This window comes from Apostichopus japonicus, chromosome 20 (genome assembly GCF_037975245.1).
Source record: "Apostichopus japonicus isolate 1M-3 chromosome 20, ASM3797524v1, whole genome shotgun sequence".
Taxonomy (NCBI): Eukaryota; Metazoa; Echinodermata; class Holothuroidea; order Aspidochirotida; family Stichopodidae; genus Apostichopus; species Apostichopus japonicus.
Window position 1 is genome coordinate 13,172,501 of NC_092580.1, and position 17,878 is coordinate 13,190,378.

A 17,878-nucleotide genomic window follows, 5' to 3' on the forward strand; every position below is an offset into this window, starting at 1 on the left:
TTATGCCATTTTTGTTGATTTTAAGTAAAATGTTTTTGCTTTTTGTGGTTTACTTTTGGACAGAACTTGCCCTCCTCACCAACAAGCCAAGAGCAGCATCAATCTATGCAGTAGGTGATGTTAAGTGTGCTTGTGAGTATCTCATCAGACAACTATAACTTTTTCCTATTTCATCCATGTAATCTCACCTTTATCAAGGCTAATGGCGTGTAAACGTCACTTAATGATCAGCTACATCACACGTTCGCACCAGTCACATGTCAGTCAATAACACATGTGTAAGGATACTTTAAATTAACAGATGGACAACGCGCACACGTGAGACTTCCTTATCTTTACTTCTTCCTATATGATGTCTTGAGTCCATTTCTGTCATTGGGTAGTACTACATTCAGAATTAGGGTTGCAGCATGTGAACTGGGGTACCAAATATACACTCCCGATCGGGCAGTTGACCTTTCATCATTCATGCCCACCCCTGGTTTAGTACATTTGACACATACATCCTTCAGACGTCTTCACATCTGGTGAGTCTATTAGTGCTCCATACCTCCCCCCCCCCTCCCCCACCTATTTCAGAATATTTTTGGCAATATTAAACTGTAAGCTACCATGAAAAATTCTCTTTGATTTAAATGCAACAATATTTATACAAATCTTAATCTCATAGCTTGACAGTATTTGCACCTACCTTGCAAAGACGATTAAGAAGTATTTCACAAATGTACAAAATTAATGCAATCCCTAGTAATAGATTTTTATCTCGGTTTTGAATAATAAGAGGGATGACAATAGAATGCTCCCCCCAAAAATGTTTAGTAGAAACTTGTATTGGAAATTTACCTTAACCGCTCCTGGGGGTCTCTCTTCTACTTTGATGTTCTCGTTTAATGGACAAATTTGCCAAACCTGTGACATTCAATTGAACGCAAATTATGGGCAAATCCTTTCACGAGAGAAAGAAGAAGGAAGGAAAAGTTGTATATGTCGCTGCTGTGCATGTGAACGAGCGACGGTAGATTTGAAGTATCCCCAGGGTTAAGAAAGGTTGCTGGCCTCTCACAATCCCGAGCTATCAGATCGTGAATCCAGGGCGGCCTCACGTCCGCCGTAGGAGAGAGTGATGAATGACGTTTGCAGATTTTTCAGATACATTTAAAATAGGTTACCTTGTGTAATTATGACAGTGGCCACGTCAGAGCACGTTAAAAGCAAAGAACGGGAAAAACAAGACGAAGAAGAAGATATACAGGTGGTAGTCTCCCTTCACAGTAATGGTCGGTCTTGGCTATTGCAACAACGTCGCTACTACAAGTTGTGGCACGTTTTTATTATAGCAGAGGTGGGGGGTGGGTGGGGGGAGATTATATGAATGTATATTGTCGTAGAAAAGCATTGGGAACCAAACGGTAGAACGGCGTAGGTTTGGTATGAAAGCGGAGAGTCAAGTTTGATTGTACATATATTGGGAGACGGGAAAGATGACCATGTGAGAACCTGGTGAAGTTAAAATGGAAGAGTTATCATAGAAGTAAAAGAAAGTTCTAAAACACAAAACAAGGAGTTGAGGTATTTGCAGGGTTTCAATAATGCCTAATTAAAGTCCAAACAATTTGAAAGTCATACAGTCTGGTAAAGTGTAAAAGTAAATGTCAAAAGTCATAGAAAATGGGGAATTGAGAGACCCGTATAGTTTGATGAAAGGAGCGACGCTATAGCCTCGTTAGTTCCCTTCAGTCATCAACCCAGAGAATTGTAAATTAAAACTTCTTAACAGAGACAGGAAATCTGACTTGTTTGATGGATACTGAGGTCCAGGAGAGGATTCATACCCTGAACGACTATTAACCGTATCCACTGATATATATGTACCCCGAGACGGGACCTCAATGAAAAGTTGCATTTGATATCTAGCTGAGAGGTCCAGTCTTGAGTTTGAGGATCTCGCTGAAGTGAGAACGGAACTAGCTATGAACTAGCTACGTTTTTGCAAGACCGTCTGCTTGCCAAGTGCAATCTCGGAGAGGTGTGAAATGTCATCACCTCTGCTGATGGGAAATACATTTTACGACCACGGGAGAAACTCACGACACATATCGGATAGGCTAAGGATGTTTAAGAATTATAGAAAACAAAAAGGGAAGGTTACCTTGAAGTTTTCGGCAGATGCACAAAGCAAATTCCAAGTTGGGATTTTTGTGTGTCTGTGTGTGTTAAACAAGCTGATCAAATTTCTTTTATTGGAAGTTAAAAGTGAGAGGGCTCAACGTTTTAATCGTAGCAGGATCTTCTATGAAGGCAAACTGAAATGAAACCAAAGAGAATACTGAGCCATTTGCAGTAGATATTTGCAGTTTTGTTAGTTTTTAAATACTTTTTAATTTCTCTCATTTTTCAGTCCTGGAGGTGGGTGCATTCGAGCGTCTGCTGGGTCCGTGTAAGGACATCATGTCGAGAAACATCGAGCATTACAAAGAAGAACAAAAACGCTTATTTGGCCAGGAGTTGGACTAATTATAAACCAATTCTTTCATGGATCCCATTTTGATAGAAGGTGCCGAAAATGATGTTTGTTGGTTCCAAACATGTGACATTTTGCAACTGTTTTAGACTTCCAGTTTCTCGTTCTCCTGAATTTGAATTTAAATGATCATTCCGTAATGTTGGACTGAAGTGCCTGACGCAATCACTTTAAATGACAAAGAAACTTAAACAATAAAAATACCATCTTCTTATATCGGCCAGGAATGTAAAACAAAAAATTGACTATTCATGCGTTGAACCTTTCAGGGATTTCGTATTTTTTTTGTGCTCGTGTGGTGTTTTCTGTGGTTTGTACGTAGGGTTGGGTAACATGAGTTACAAATTAAGACACCAGCACCAAATTCTGACCAGGATAGAATTGTTTCGATCAACATTGTACAAAATCTTCAAATTATGCTAGCATTATGGATATGAACAATTTCACCCGGTATGTGGCGTGTTTTGGTGTATCAAAAATGGAAAAAGTTTCTCTGATCTGGCAATCCTACACAATTTTACCTACGTTTAGCTACACAGTTCCAGGAAAAACAAATGTTGCCCAGCCCTCGGAGAGGGCCGCTCGTTCGATTCTAATAGTTTGTTGCAATATTGTTAGTTCATAAATTATTAATTTTCTTATCATATACTTTTTTTTCCTTCTTCAATTAGTGCAAACTATGGCTTCACTACTGTATTGTTTTCATTCAAACAGTTATTTATCATCAGAGGATAAAAAAGTTTCAATGAAAATTCAAAAAATTCCTCATAAATTGGATAAATCTTTCATTAATTCAAACTGTTTGACATATTGAAAATTTTGGTTTTTATTCCTGGCACTCCAATTCAAGTTTTTTTTTTCTCATTTATATGTTGGTGATTAAATTTCTCCATTTCAATAGGGTAAGAGGGTAGATGTTTTAATTCTAGCAGGAAGATTTTCAAGAGTAGACTGAAACCCTCCCACTTCTTACACCCCCCCTCTCCCCGTTTTTTTGTGTGAAGGAGATTAGGCTCGAGATGAAATTTAATTGAAACCCTTCTCTTCCGAGTTATACATTTACTTACACAGGCTTCTTGTAATGTATATTTATTTTGTTTACTGCTTTTTGTTCTGTCTTTAAATATCATTAAGTATCATCAGGAGACTGCTTAAGACAAAGGAAGTCAGAAAGTTTTAACAAGGTGGCTTAGGGTGGGGGGGGGTGGTTGATGGGAAGGGTAGCAGAGTTGGTAGTGTTGAATGGCAGTGCAACCTTCACTTTGAAATTTACAAGAAAAAAAATTTCATCACAACTTGAAGGTACCCTCAGCCTTAAGGTGGCTGCCTTAAGACATCCCCCTCCCCAACTACCATCACTCCATAAACCCCCCCCCCCTCCATCAGTTTGTCAAATTGACAGACTTCCTAGTAGCACAGCAAGTAATTTTATGGTTTAATTAACTTTTTCACAAGTTGAGGTTTTCATATTTTTAATAGTGCATTAGAAATAGTTTTATTCAAACAGTAATTTAATTCTTTAATTGATGTTGATGAAAAGCACAATGGGAAAAGTTTGATTCATTTTAAATGAATGAATTGTAAGAAACTCTGTTGGATCCCCCTCCCCTCCCTCATTCTCTGTTTGCAAAACGGTATGGTTAACAAGAAGTGGGTAAATTAAGTACTTCTTAACTGTTGATTATTAACAAAAATTAAGCTTGCTCACAGTATGAAAGGTAGATCAATTATTATCCAATGAGTTTGCATAAAATCCAAGACAACTAATTCCCAATCACCCCTCCTCCCCCTTCCCCACTCAAAATTACCTATAAACATGAAATATCATTTAGATTGTGTCTACTTTCGTGCTTTATACTGTGGCAAATAGAAATTCAGCAATCCATTCATGCTACAGCAATCATGTGTTGTGTGGCATAAGAGAGAGGCTTGTTTAATATCTCCTTAGAAATCTCAACGCAGAGTCAAATTCTCAAAATTCTGAATATTGAGCTAATGTCCTGATTTAAACTTTTGATTTCTGCATTTTGTCCCATCCATGAGATCGCATGAAATATTCATGGTATTTATAATCAGACGGGAACAACATCTCGTACAAAAAATGAGACGGAATTAAACAACCTTTTGACACTAGCAGAATCTTCTTTAGAGGCAAATTCAGAGCAAAAACATCCGTCAAATTTTAGCCGATTTTTTTGAGACGACCAATCGAACGATCGAAGAAATAGTTTGCCCAATGGAAATGAGATAAAAAACCTGTGAGGTCAGGGATATAATTCCTTAACTTCTACTACTAAAACGAGATAAATATCCAGCTTTGATATGTTGGTGCCAACTGAAATAATTGGAGCTATTGTTCGGGATGACACCCATTTTATCAATCGGCAAACACCATTGGTCGTACTTTTGACCTTCTGCCGTACACTTTTCTACTGGTCTCCTTTTATACCAAAAATCTCCAGATTTATCATTTTGTTTTACTTTAAGTCAGTAGTTAGTTCAGACTTTTCAAAACCTCAAACTGCACGTTTTTGGTTTTTTTTTTCTGTTTTTCCGTTGAATAATTTAAAAGTAAGAAGAAAGCAACAACCAGAGATTTGAACGCATTCTAACCTTATCCAATATTTACTGTATAAAATATAGGTTAGCATTAAGAGCTTAATAGCATCTGAAATGGCAGTTGTGAAGTTGCTACAATCACAGAACAACATTGCTACCTGATTTTTTGTTTCTGTTTTAAACCATATAAACGCATATCACAGAAGGCACAAAACCTACAGTATATTTTGGTCTTAAAAAAAAAAAAAATTTAGAATATCTTTCACTGAGCACAAGAAAGTTGGGTTTTTTTTTTTTTTTTTTTTACAAGTCGCATAGCCCAGAGACTTCTACTGTACACAGAGAGTATTTATGATATGCTTTAAAGTGTATGAATATTCATATATATTATAATTCATGCTACTTCATTTTAAACAGATGAAATGTATCTGTCAATTTTAATTGTGTGTGTTTTTACCCCCCCAAAAAAAGGAAAAAAAAAGGAGGAAGGAATGTTTGATTTTCTTTTGAGTTGTATTCTCTTATCAGTCAGGTGTTAAGACTGTAAGATTTATTTGTTTGTTATTGTTGAATTCAGTTCCAGCTGAAAAAATATAAAAATATGAAACAAATTCCAGCTTTTTCTTCTCTCCGTTTAACCCTTGTGTTTTGAAAGTTTTCTACGCTTATCTGTTGCTTCCAAAATACGCATGGGGCCATGTTTGCAAGAGTTCTCATGGTTCGATGCCAATGGGACTTTAAGCAACCCCTGAGATTTGTGTGCTTAGGATTGTGTTAACTTGATCCTTGATCCGACGGGCAAACCTTACATGATGACCCAAGGTGTGACCCAGACTTTAACCCAGGGCAGCCCATGGTAAAACTTGGGTCCATGTGTCCCCTGAATAAAATGCTGAGGTGTATATATGGCTGTACTCCACCAGTGAGACTCACACTTACAAGCAACCGGTATGACCCCCCCCCCCCTATCCTACTCCCCTGCCCTATCAGCTTTCAAATGTCCAATAATTTAAATAACACTCTCATGCATATTCCCTTTGTGATAACTTGTCTAATTTGACAGAGCTTGTAAAATTTTAAATATGAAGGAGTGCACGAGCACCTTGGCGCAAAGCCAATATCGAGTGGAGTCCAGGTGCCCTCCGTAGGCCCCCTGATGGGGTCGAGGGGCGAAGCCCTGGCAAGGACCCAAAGGGCAGAAGTTTGCTTGTTTGGGTCCTGGATTGATATCTCAGTCATATATGTTTTTTAACAAAAGTCACATCTGACCGAGTGATTAGACTTTACTGAAGAAAATTTATCAAACATCCAGGTGTAGCTTAGGGCCTTTATCATGATAAAATAAACATTAACCCTTTAACCCACATGGAAACATACTTAAACTTTGTACACAAGAATAAAATCATCTTGTTATGCAGATGTCTACAACATTCACACATGGCATCATAAGTACAAATAATAAGCACATTTGGGTATCTGGGCACGTTCATGGACACATAAAACCCTATAAACTAGAGAGATACTTCAGGGCTGTAGCCTGGGTAGAATGCAAGCAAACGCACACTCGTGAAAACCAAAACAAACGCACAGTCATCTCATCCATGAGCACCCATATACTAGATGAGCAGTTAAAATAAAACTTGTTGCCTTCACATTATCGTTAGCCTTCTTTCATTTAGGAAGTAGAAATCTCACAGGGACATTTGATATTGTGTCCCCCCAAACTACAGAGCAACTGAGGAAAATGGATCCTAAATGTCGAGTACCAGAAGATCTAAAAAGAGTTCCAGATAACTTAATCATTACAAAGGTATTTACCCTTCTGAAAGTTGATGACAGATATTTGTCATTAGTGGAAAACCCTCTCAGCAACTTAAAAGAGGAAAGGTCAAATCCTGACACAGAAAAGCCATTCATCAAAGATATGGTTAAATTGAAAGCTTACAGATTCCCAGAATGGCTGCCAAATTAGCATCATATTTTTGGTGCAAATATTTGGACAATATCTATCACTAAATGTACTTGTTGAAATAAACAGGGCAACTTAACAGGCAAGGTCACAGTGTTCTGTCTCAAGATAAATGCCCGAGGTCTTTTAATATTGATAATTCAGAGCAGTTTGAAGTTTCTCTGCAGTAATGTCTGAATAAAGTAGATACAAATGACATCTTAGACAACATCTTAAAACCTGTACCAATGAAGTATGGTGAGGGCATGGATGTATACCAAGATAGTGAAAGTGATGAAATATATTACCCTGATGTGGTGTAAACTTTCAGGAATTTCTAAGTAGGTTTTTAAAAATACAAACAATTCTCCATTTAATATCAACGACATCATATATGTTTTCAGACTTTGACCTCAAATGACCTTTGACTAATACCAACAACAATCCCAAAGCAGCTCTACCTTAGGGGAACCTACATACCAAATATGGATGTACCCTACTTATCCTTCTGAAGTTGCTTTTCCGAGCAAGTGTCACACACACACACACTGTCATCACCATCGAATAGATCCCTTCTGCCTTCGGCAAGGAATCAGAAAAGGCTTTGATGGGATCAACATAATATGTACTAGCAGTTACAGTACATTCAAGAAAATATTAAAGTTCTTCCCAAGGTCATATAATTAGAATAGAGAAGGCAGACTGAACGTATTATGTTGCCCTACAGACTACCAACAAGCATCATCGTCTGAAAAAAACCCATTTCCCTCACATACCCTAGCTTCTCCTCCACTCCCACCCCCCCCCCCACACAAACATACAAGGGCACCATTTGGACATCTACGCTATTGTTAACTACATCCTCCTGTTGTTAGCTGCTAAATAATCAAATGACCTGTATAGTAAATAATACACTTGTGAAACTACATAAATCATATTAGTGAGGGACATGCAACTACTTATGACACACTCTTCTCCTCTTCTAATGTCACAGAAGTATTTTTATGGTGTGTCTGCCATTTGTGTACACAATATGTTTGTATGCTTTTCACGACGTTGGTGTCGTACATAACAACACTATACATACCATTAGAGAGGTTTGACGAGGATGACTAAATTATCAGTAAACAATAAGGTACAGAAGGAAATCATTAGAAATGTCACTTGTATTTTGACATGAACATTCTCTTTAAATATTTATAAACGTATAAAAAAAACATCACTCATAATATATAAAATACCATAGACTGGCAGTTGACTAAATGAATGCATTACATATTAAAAATATCTGCAGGTTTCTAATACACAAGAGAGCTTGGTGAACTACCCTGTGAGGTTGTTGTGCAATTCACTACTGACGTCACAATACAATGTATGCCTTCATTGGCATAAATTCTGCTTAAATAATCATATCTATCACCTTATTATCGCGACATTTTGTGATCAACATGTTAGTCTAACACCTGGAAAGTATAATCTACACAGGGCAGTGGCCCATCCAGGATTTCTCAAAAAGGGGATGGGGTGGGGGGGGCACAACTTCAAGGCTACTTGTGCAAAGATACTGAAGCAATGCTTCCCCCTGGGATACGTGACTTTGACCTCTGTTCACCTTTGACCTCCACAGACAAGACTATGGATTTTGTATTCAATAAGGTGGCACAACATACCAAGTGTAAGAGGTAAATCCAAATTTTACTTTTGGAGTTATTGTGTTTACAAGGTTTTCAAATTCTGTTGACTTGAAAAAAAACAAGCCCTAAAGCAAAAAAACCAATAGGGTTCTATTACAAAATAATGCATCATAAAAAACCATGATTTTGAATAATGGCAGAAGTCAGCCTGCCGACTACTTTTACACTGCAATTTCAAGGCCTAAATTTTGATTATCAATAATATCTATCGTATTTAATGCCACACAACGGGAATAAATGTCCAGATTTTCCAGAATATGGGAAAATTACATCTTAAATATCCAGAAGTAATATCTGTACTCCATACTCCTCTTCACCATTTCTTAAATTTGTTTATATTTTATAACTTTATATTAAGATTGTCTTAAGATTATTTCAAATTCAGATTGTCTAAAGATTATTTCAAATTGGTAAGACTCGCTCCCTCGCTCGAGCAAAACAAAATATTATACGGCAGTGATAACATGAATTTTTTTAAATAATATATTACTTAAATAATACAATAGAGTAATATGCATTGTTTATATACAAACTTTACAGTAAAACCTCTTCTTCCTTGTGTATATATATATATATTTATCATACAGTTCAAGACAAATGCAAAGATGAAGGCACTTTTCATTTATATTTTTGAGCCTTGGGTTTACACGTACACACAAACATAGCATCAAAAGTCAGCTGTTTCTTATTCAATTTGCATGGAGTCTCCTAATTTAGGTTTATCCATGTTTCTGAATCATAAAGAGCTTGCTCCTCTCTAAAACACACAAAAAAAAGCATACATGACTGGTGCAGCTATCTAGAACGGCTTACACAAGCATATCACTGGTTGCAGCTCTCTAGAATAGTTTACACAAACATCACATATTCCAAAATTCGGTGATTTGATATCAGATAACAGTAACGATCAGTGCACTGCTCTAGAACAGATAATATATGCCTGGCGCACCTCTACAGACCAACAGAGACATATGGAAAACTGGCGCACCCCTACAGACCGACAGAGACACAGGTTACACTGGCGCACCCCTACAGATCATTTGTGCACCTCTCTACAGCACCATACCCAGGCATCACTAGCACAAGTCAGCACATCATGATATCTCATACAGTATCATATCACAGTAGATCCTTACATTGACGTAACCGTTATACCACAATCGGGACGAGACATCATTCCTCCCTACATTACTAGCATTATAATAAAAAAAATATCACAATTTGGCAAACTTTTGGATTTAACTCAAGTTCTATTGTCATGGCTTCCTCTCCACAAGACCCATCATTCTAGAATATAGATCATGCAATGCATATATGTTGCTGACATTGTTTTTATGATAAGCTCACAAATGAAAAAAAAAAGTACAGCAGCCAGTAGGAAATAAAACCATGTTGATCTGATATTAATGGATCAATTGAACTTGGTTAATTAAGTTTTGGCCAAAAGAGCTAGGATGGATGGGAGGAGGATACTCAGTTGCACATGACTGTAAACACTTAAATATACATGAAGTCATATCAAGGATGTGTGAAGAAAACAAATATACCCGCTTTCTTTAAGTGCATCACTCCTCCAAACTCCTTCCTCTCTCTTCTATAAGTGGTTGCCTGCATCACTCCTTCCAAACTCCTTCCTCTCTCTTCTATAAGTGGTTGCCTGCATCACTCCTTCCAAACTCCTTCCTCTCTCTCCTCTTTAAGTGGTCGCCTGCATCACTCATTCCTCTCTCTCTCTCTCTCTTACTGTATAATAAACACACTTTGCATTCTTGAACACTCATCTGCATGACAACAATCTCATAGCTGGAGGATACCTCCTGTTAGATCCATCGACTTGGAATGACCTCTTGAAGCATCATCTTAAAGGCACACATGGAAAAACAAAAACTCAGGCCGCGGGTCATACATCGGTGGAGCGCGAAGTCTGTCGGGATAGGGAGTCGTCGCCATCCGGTGCGTCGCTCGGCGGGTTCGAATGTGCCGGACTCGAGTTGTCGCTCCCGTTCTGGCTGACCACGTCCGGCAGGTTGGAATTCTCCGAGGCCGGAAATTCGATGACGATGCCCACGTCGTCGTCCCTGGTTACGATATCGTAGGTCGGAGGCGGGGACATGGGCTCGTTGGCCGAGATGACGGACGGAAGAGCCGCTGGAATCGGCTTGTTTTCCTCTATGAAGACCTCCGAATAATCTGGAGGGATTTCCAGGTCTCCTGGACCGTTCGTGGTGGAACGTCTCAGACCCAACTCCTCTGAAGAAGAACAGAAGAGAAATATTGAAGAAGAAGAAGAAGAAGATGTCTTCAAAGCATACGACGCAAGATATGTTGGTAATGGAGGACATGACGTCAGTGGAAGTAGTAACCATGCCTGTCTTTTAGATTAACACTTAAAGCTGCATTCAAGATTTGAATTATAATTCCTAGTAACATAACCAACTACCATAGGATATGTGTTTGATCAGGGGTGGTTTGGGGCAGTGGAGGTGGTTGGTATGGGGGGAGGGTTAGTATGGGGGGGAGGGTTAGTAGTGGGCAGTTTATTACAAACACATCTACACAAATGGTATATGTTCCTCTTTTCAATGCAGCAATCAGGATTATACCATGACATTTAACAAAGGAGATTTTTTCGATCGCTCGGTCGGTCTCCTCAAAATTTCAAAAGTTACATTACATCAATCAGGCTTCATGAGAAACAGCTGTACAGAAATGATCAGCTACAGGCTGTAAAAACCACTCACCCGGTGTGTGAACACTGATCATGCGCTGCGGGGGTCGACCGCCCGGCTGCTGCAGTTCGTCTCCGTCTGTGTAGCGTTTACGTGCCATGGCGACCAACCAGCATATGGAGAGCAGGCAGACGGCACCCACGAATGCACCTATCATGATACTGGTGTGTTCCAGGTCGGGGTTGGAGCCACTCGTCACAGCTGACCGTCACGAAAAAACAAAAACAAAAAAGCTAAGAAAATGCAGCAAATAAAACACGGTTTGCGTGTACAGAGGTCTTCTTACAAGCGCTGATATGTATCCCATGATATACCTTGTAAAATTAAGACATCTTGCATGCAGTTTTAAGTCCTTCCAATCTTTGGAGGATAACTTGCAATGAAATCAATCCCACTCGTGACAATTAGATATAAATCATGCTACGGTCGAGCAGATACAAGGCAGTGGTATGAGAAGCAATGAAACCAGGCATCGGGAAGGCCGTGGGTTCGAGCCCTGGCCGGTTAAAGTAAGATTGGCTTTTCATTCTTGAGAGTCATCCATGGTTTGCTCGTCTGAAAATGTTCCTGCCCAAATGGTTTTCAAGAAATCCAAAATCTTTCATAAAAATTGTTTAATTGGATAGCCAAACCCGACGTGAAGTGTGAGTAATAAGGGACAGGGCTTTTCCTGCATACAAATGTGGCTAATGAGCGTCAAGAAATAAAAAAAATATATATATATATACAGTATATGTATGAAAGACAATGCAGAAGAACAAGTAAAAATAATATTACAATCCCAACTTCACCCTCCCCATTCTCTTAGCCCCCCATCCCCTTAGCCCCCCATCCCCTTAGTCCCCCATCCCCTTAGTCCCCCATGCCCTTAGTCCCCCATGCCCTTAGTCCCCCATGCCCTTAGTCCCCCATGCCCTTAGTCCCCCCATACCCTTTAGTCCCCCTCCCTTTAGTCCCCATGCCCTTTAGTCCCCCTCCCTTTAGTCCCCCCTTAACAAACTGCAACAATCCTCCTTGTTTCTATGCAATCCACAATAAAGAACCCACCTACAATGCAGTACAACTTTATATGTTTGTTAAGTCAACTCATACTTCAGGCAATATTAACAAATTCTTATATGAAAAATATAAATAATTGTTTCCCAAATTTGCTTCAATGGTTCTGGGCTAGTACTAATGGTTTTAAACAGATTTCAACAGTCAAGAAGAAAGTTTAAAAATCCAACCGAACCAGTAGTATTTCCTGCTAATTCAAGTATTGTCTGGTTGAAAATATCAATAAGAGAGTCTTAGATTGATCAACTGTAACATCTTATTTGGAGAAATTCTCAGAAGATTTGATAAATATGGGTAAAGACAGAAATGAGCGGTTTTCAACTTTGAAGCAAAGAAACCAACAGCTACATGAACAGATGTTAAACAGACAGGGACGTTGCTAGAATCTTGTGATTGGAGGGGGGGGAGGGAGGGGTGTAGAGTCATTCTATTCCAACTAAACTCATTAATTTTCCAGCTGGGTGGATTGGCAAGGAGGGGTGCCATATGGCGTGTACCACAAATTTGAAATTTTCAGCAGCACAACACGAGTGAGTTGTCAATTCCGTGTACCTTAAATATGCCGGGTAATATGTTAAGGATGCTAAATTAGAAATCAGAATGTTCCTGTCAAGAGTGCAATCAGCTGAAATTGTTTTAAAAGATGTTGCATAGATAAAATTGTCCAGTTGTCATGTTTTTAACAACCAATTTTCCAGCTATTGAAGAATCAAGCCAATTATTGAGTGGGTGAAACACCTCCCCCACACCCCTCCCCCTAGCCCTCCCCCTCCCTGGTAGCTACGTATCTGAAGACAGAGATGAACCATCACAACGAGTAGTTACATTTCAAAGTGCTGATAGCAAAGAAACACAGAAACAAACATCAGGCAGGCAGGCTTGAGAAATCCCCGCTGACTATTAACAGAGAAACCAACCATCATCGCTATTCCCTTTACGTGACGGAAATGATTTATACTATGAAAAGTTCTCAGCTGTTTTTCACTGTATTTCTTCATATCTTTATTTTTTTCACAGAAAGCAGTGAGTACTGGTATTATTAGTAAAGTGATATGAAATAAATGTTTTTGACAAGTAGAATTTTCTCTGACATTGATTTCAGTTTTTCTTTCACTATCAACATACAAACAGAGAAACCAACAACAGGTATTAAAATATTATCAATTCCTGCCGGTCATCCACTGGATATAAAATTCAAGGCCATAGGCATACCATCTAAGACGTCATACCTGACAAATATCTGATGGTAAGCATGGACTAAATCATACTGTTTTTACTACATCTAAATTTAAAGGCTTTAACGCAGCTTTTCAAGTAAAAACTAGTTTCGAAAACCCACAAATAGCTATTGTTGGTCATCGCTAGATCAAGTAAATATTGGGCATGTTGCATTAAACCTGTGCCATTTCTTACATGCTGTACACATATGTACTATACTGGAGTATGTATAATGTTGCATGATATGCCTGCACTCCAAAAAACAATCAATGGATGAAACTTGCTGATAAAAAAAATTTAAAAAATAAAAAAATTGGCTAAATGCCATCCACACCCAACTTTCATAACGTCATTAAATGATTCAACCAGGAAAACTTGAAAGCTGTTAATAATTATGTATCTTTAGATCAGCTGAGCTGTTATTATTAATAATCACACCACCTAGAGCTAATGACAATACCATGTCCCTGAATCTTACCTTCCATATTGATGATATTAACGAGCAATTTCATTTTACAAGTAAATTATCATGCATACAGTACAAGGCTTTCCAAGCTATGTTTTTGTTATAAATAAATAAATATAATATATTATAAATACTACAGGTGGTTCAATGCAAAGCGAAAGACAAAGAAATTTTTCTTTTCACTACGTATATACAGAGACCATTCGCCAATGGGGGGGGGGGCTTTTATGCACCTACTTTTATGGGGGGCTTTTATGCTTTTATGCACCTATCTGTTATATCCATGCAACGTTGTATATATGGGAGACATACTAGATTAACAGTCCCAAAATAGATATCCCACAACGATTTCGGGGAATGTTTTTCCTTTTCTGTCCTGTTTTGTTCTAGGATCACTGAGGCTACAAGAAAGCTATTCACTCGCCCATTTAAAGCCCCTGACATAAACATTTAACCCATGCAAATGATGAGTTATATGGAGGTTATATAATAATAAGGCCAACTGGTTGCATTTTCTTACTAATTAAGCCCTCAGGATTCAAAATTATGATCTCCCACATGCTATTCCACCCCCTCCCCTGCACCTGTCCCAACACACCTGGGCATCCCATCCCCACCCCTCATCAACATTTAAGCTATAGCACTGGTTGATAAGTTAAAATGAACTGAATTTAAGATATGACAAATAAGCCTCATTTCAAGTCTAAAATATTTTGCACCTTCACTTTACCGAAATGTGAGACCCCCAAACTCACTAGCCCATCGTTAGAAAGTAGAAACAAAAAGGTGAAAAAAAAAAGCTACGAGAACCATTCGGAGACTTACGGAATTCACATCTAGTGCCAATGTAATCCTGGGGACACTCGCATTCACCGCCAACACACCTCCCACCATTAAAACATGCACCGTTGCAGCCAGGGAACGATGCTGTGGTCAGGGCTAGCGAACAAAATATGGATCAAAAATTGGAGAAAAAAACAGTAACGGTAAAGAGAGCGGCGAGAGGGGGGAACGTAGATACATGCAAAGAAAAGCAAAAAAGATTGGTAAGAAAATCAAGCACATGCAAACACAACCCATTCCATTCCAACAAAACGTGCACAGACAATCAATGCTTGCCATGGAAGCGATCTCATAAGCTTTAATTGAAATACTGCCCTCTTTATGCAAAATCAGTCATCATACCAGCTCATTGTGTAGGATTGAATTCTATGATCTGAATACTTCCTGTTTTAAATTGATTGAACAACTTTCAGTCACTGGGGATGAAATCGGCCTGTAACCATGGAAACTATCTCTTTGCAGTACTTTGTTATTTATCACCATGTCCTACAGTAGTTAAAATGAATAATTCCACATTTGAATTGTTACATTATCAAGGAAGCACATGTAAAGATGGTAAATAAAAATGCTCCTTGATGAAGTAGATTTGATGAAATGTTTCTCAAACCCCTTACCCATTGACCAGAACCAGAAACCATGCCCATGGAAAAAGAAAATGAAAATCCAACCAAGCTAACATTGAGTTATGTATTAGAATGACGTGGAATTTAGAACCCCCAAAGATTATGGTAAATGAATAAGCTGACATCTTTATGTTAGAATTAGAAGTTACACCAAGAAAAGATTTTGATCATTGTGATATGAAGTGAAATGACTATTGCAGGAGGCGAGATAATGCTGAGGAACTGTTCAAGTCTGTTTCAACATCGACGTTGAAAACTTCACCGGTAACCGAAAACTTTCATTTCAAAATCGTCAGCAAACAATTTGGGAACATTTCTATTTGTTTTCAGGGTTTTGTAAATTACTTAATACTTTCTTATTTATATCATATTTAATTTTATGCCATCAATAACCACAAAAGACATACACAAACCACCCCCTACCCCCACAACTCTTTCCCTCTCCCACTATTGCAAAAAGGATTTTCTTTGTTTTTTTGTAACATGCTTTCACTCACAATCATGAATTGCACATTTATGTCCAGAAAATGATCGGGAACAGACACAACGGTAACTGTTTTGTGAGGAGGACGAGGGCATGCACGTCCCTCCGTTCAGACATGGATTAGGATCGCATGGAGCTGAAAAATTCAAGAGAAAAAACGGAAACTTGAGCAAACGTAAAAGTGAGCGTAAAAAAAATCCAAAATGGGTCAAAGCGGCAACGTCCATCTCGTTCCACGAGGAGGTAACGGACGAGGGCGGCAACCGGTGGGACTGGAGAGAAAGGTTATTTTGGTAAAAAGCATTAAGGATTAAATCGATCCACTCTGAGATGTGACTTGAAGCATTGTTTTGCCATCGGTTGAATATTTTCAATAATTTACTTAAACCACAGTCTTTTGTTTTTTTTGACAGTAATATTGCAAGAATTTATGTACCTCAAGTTTTCACTACATTCTTGTTTCGTCACAGACTTGGACTGACTGAGCAATTTTCCACTTGAAGCTGGACTAGTCAGCAGCAAAATCCTTTCAATTTTTTCAAGAAACCTCACAAACGAATCTGAAATGTTCCCAACCCGGCTGTCCTCCCCTATCCATGACTGACTGAGTTGTGGTGCTGAATACAGTATTGACAATTAACGGAACATCAATGTACAAACATATGCTTCATGAACGATCTCAATTAGTATAGGAACGTTAGTAAGATAAGCGGTAAAAAGGCAGGGAAAGTTCTTCAGGGTCAGCATTCGTCAAGAGAACCTATTCTAGGCATTAGGATATGTTAGTGAAGCCAGGGTCGTTCAAGCAGCGGAAATAAAAAATAAAGATAAGATAATCTGGTGATACTCAAGTATCACACTCAACTGGTAACCCTTGAACATCTGTGACCAGTCTGTAGTCTCGAACGATGATCTACGTTATACCGTTGAGTTCAATGTTTTGAACTTTAAGGCATATTTTGAACCATCTTGTGAACTGTGTTTTGAACCTAGTATTATATTTGTACATTGGGTACTGAATGTCAGGGATACAGTGTACGAACGTACACAGAGTTGAAGAGGGTAGTCTCCTCGGGAAGGCAGGTGAGACTACCACTAGTCTTCAATTAGGGAATCACTTTGGGAGAGGAGGTGGTCTCATGAGGAAGGGCATTGACCAGAGGGGTCCGGTAATAGAGGGTGCACAGTGTTAAAAGGTTACATGTTCATTCTAGACACGGTAGAATGAGAGTGCTAAGGCTGTGGGAAGACAGGTAAGCGAGGAGCGAAGTAAATACTCAAGTATATTATAGATAATCTGGTGATACTAAAGAATCATACTGATACTCTGGGTGATACTTGAATATCATACAATAGTCTGGTGATATTCCAGTATCACATAGATACTCAAATCATAAAATAAGTACACTCTGATGATACTTATGTTACAGACACGTTGCAAACAAATCTATGACGAGTACTATATGGGACTAAGAGGATGAGCTGTGTGACTGTAAAGATTAGTTATGAGTGGCCCAAATGATATTGAGTTGATTGAGTTAGCCATGTTCATGAAGAGATATGTCATACAGACTAAACGGTCTTAAAGGTAAGGGGTTTATCCAGATATAAGTCAATATATACATTGTATACAACTGCCAAGACATTGTCGAGGCTCGGGCATCCCCCCTCCCCCAAGTTAATTTATTCGGTTTTGCAACGATGAGTATGACCAACGATGGATGACATGATATAGCC

General features: G+C 38.6%; 2 protein-coding genes across 2 annotated transcripts in view; one reads left to right on the forward strand and one right to left on the reverse strand.

Moving 5' to 3' along the window:
* The window catches only part of LOC139962043 (cAMP-dependent protein kinase type II regulatory subunit-like), a 114,923-nt gene extending 109,232 nt beyond the window's left edge, over positions 1–5,691 (forward strand). Inside the window, exons 12-13 of the mRNA XM_071961881.1 lie at positions 64–132; positions 2,399–5,691. Of these exons, the coding sequence (XP_071817982.1) occupies positions 64–132; positions 2,399–2,514 (185 nt within the window). The 3' untranslated portion in view covers positions 2,515–5,691. The remainder of the gene's footprint in view (positions 1–63; positions 133–2,398) is intronic.
* LOC139962040 (uncharacterized) overlaps positions 2,794–17,878 on the reverse strand; it is a 35,381-nt gene continuing 20,296 nt past the window's right edge. The window contains exons 8-11 of the mRNA XM_071961873.1: positions 16,155–16,277; positions 15,017–15,130; positions 11,464–11,652; positions 2,794–10,972 (exon numbers count right to left, since the gene is read on the reverse strand). Of these exons, the coding sequence (XP_071817974.1) occupies positions 10,623–10,972; positions 11,464–11,652; positions 15,017–15,130; positions 16,155–16,277 (776 nt within the window). The 3' untranslated portion in view covers positions 2,794–10,622. The remainder of the gene's footprint in view (positions 10,973–11,463; positions 11,653–15,016; positions 15,131–16,154; positions 16,278–17,878) is intronic.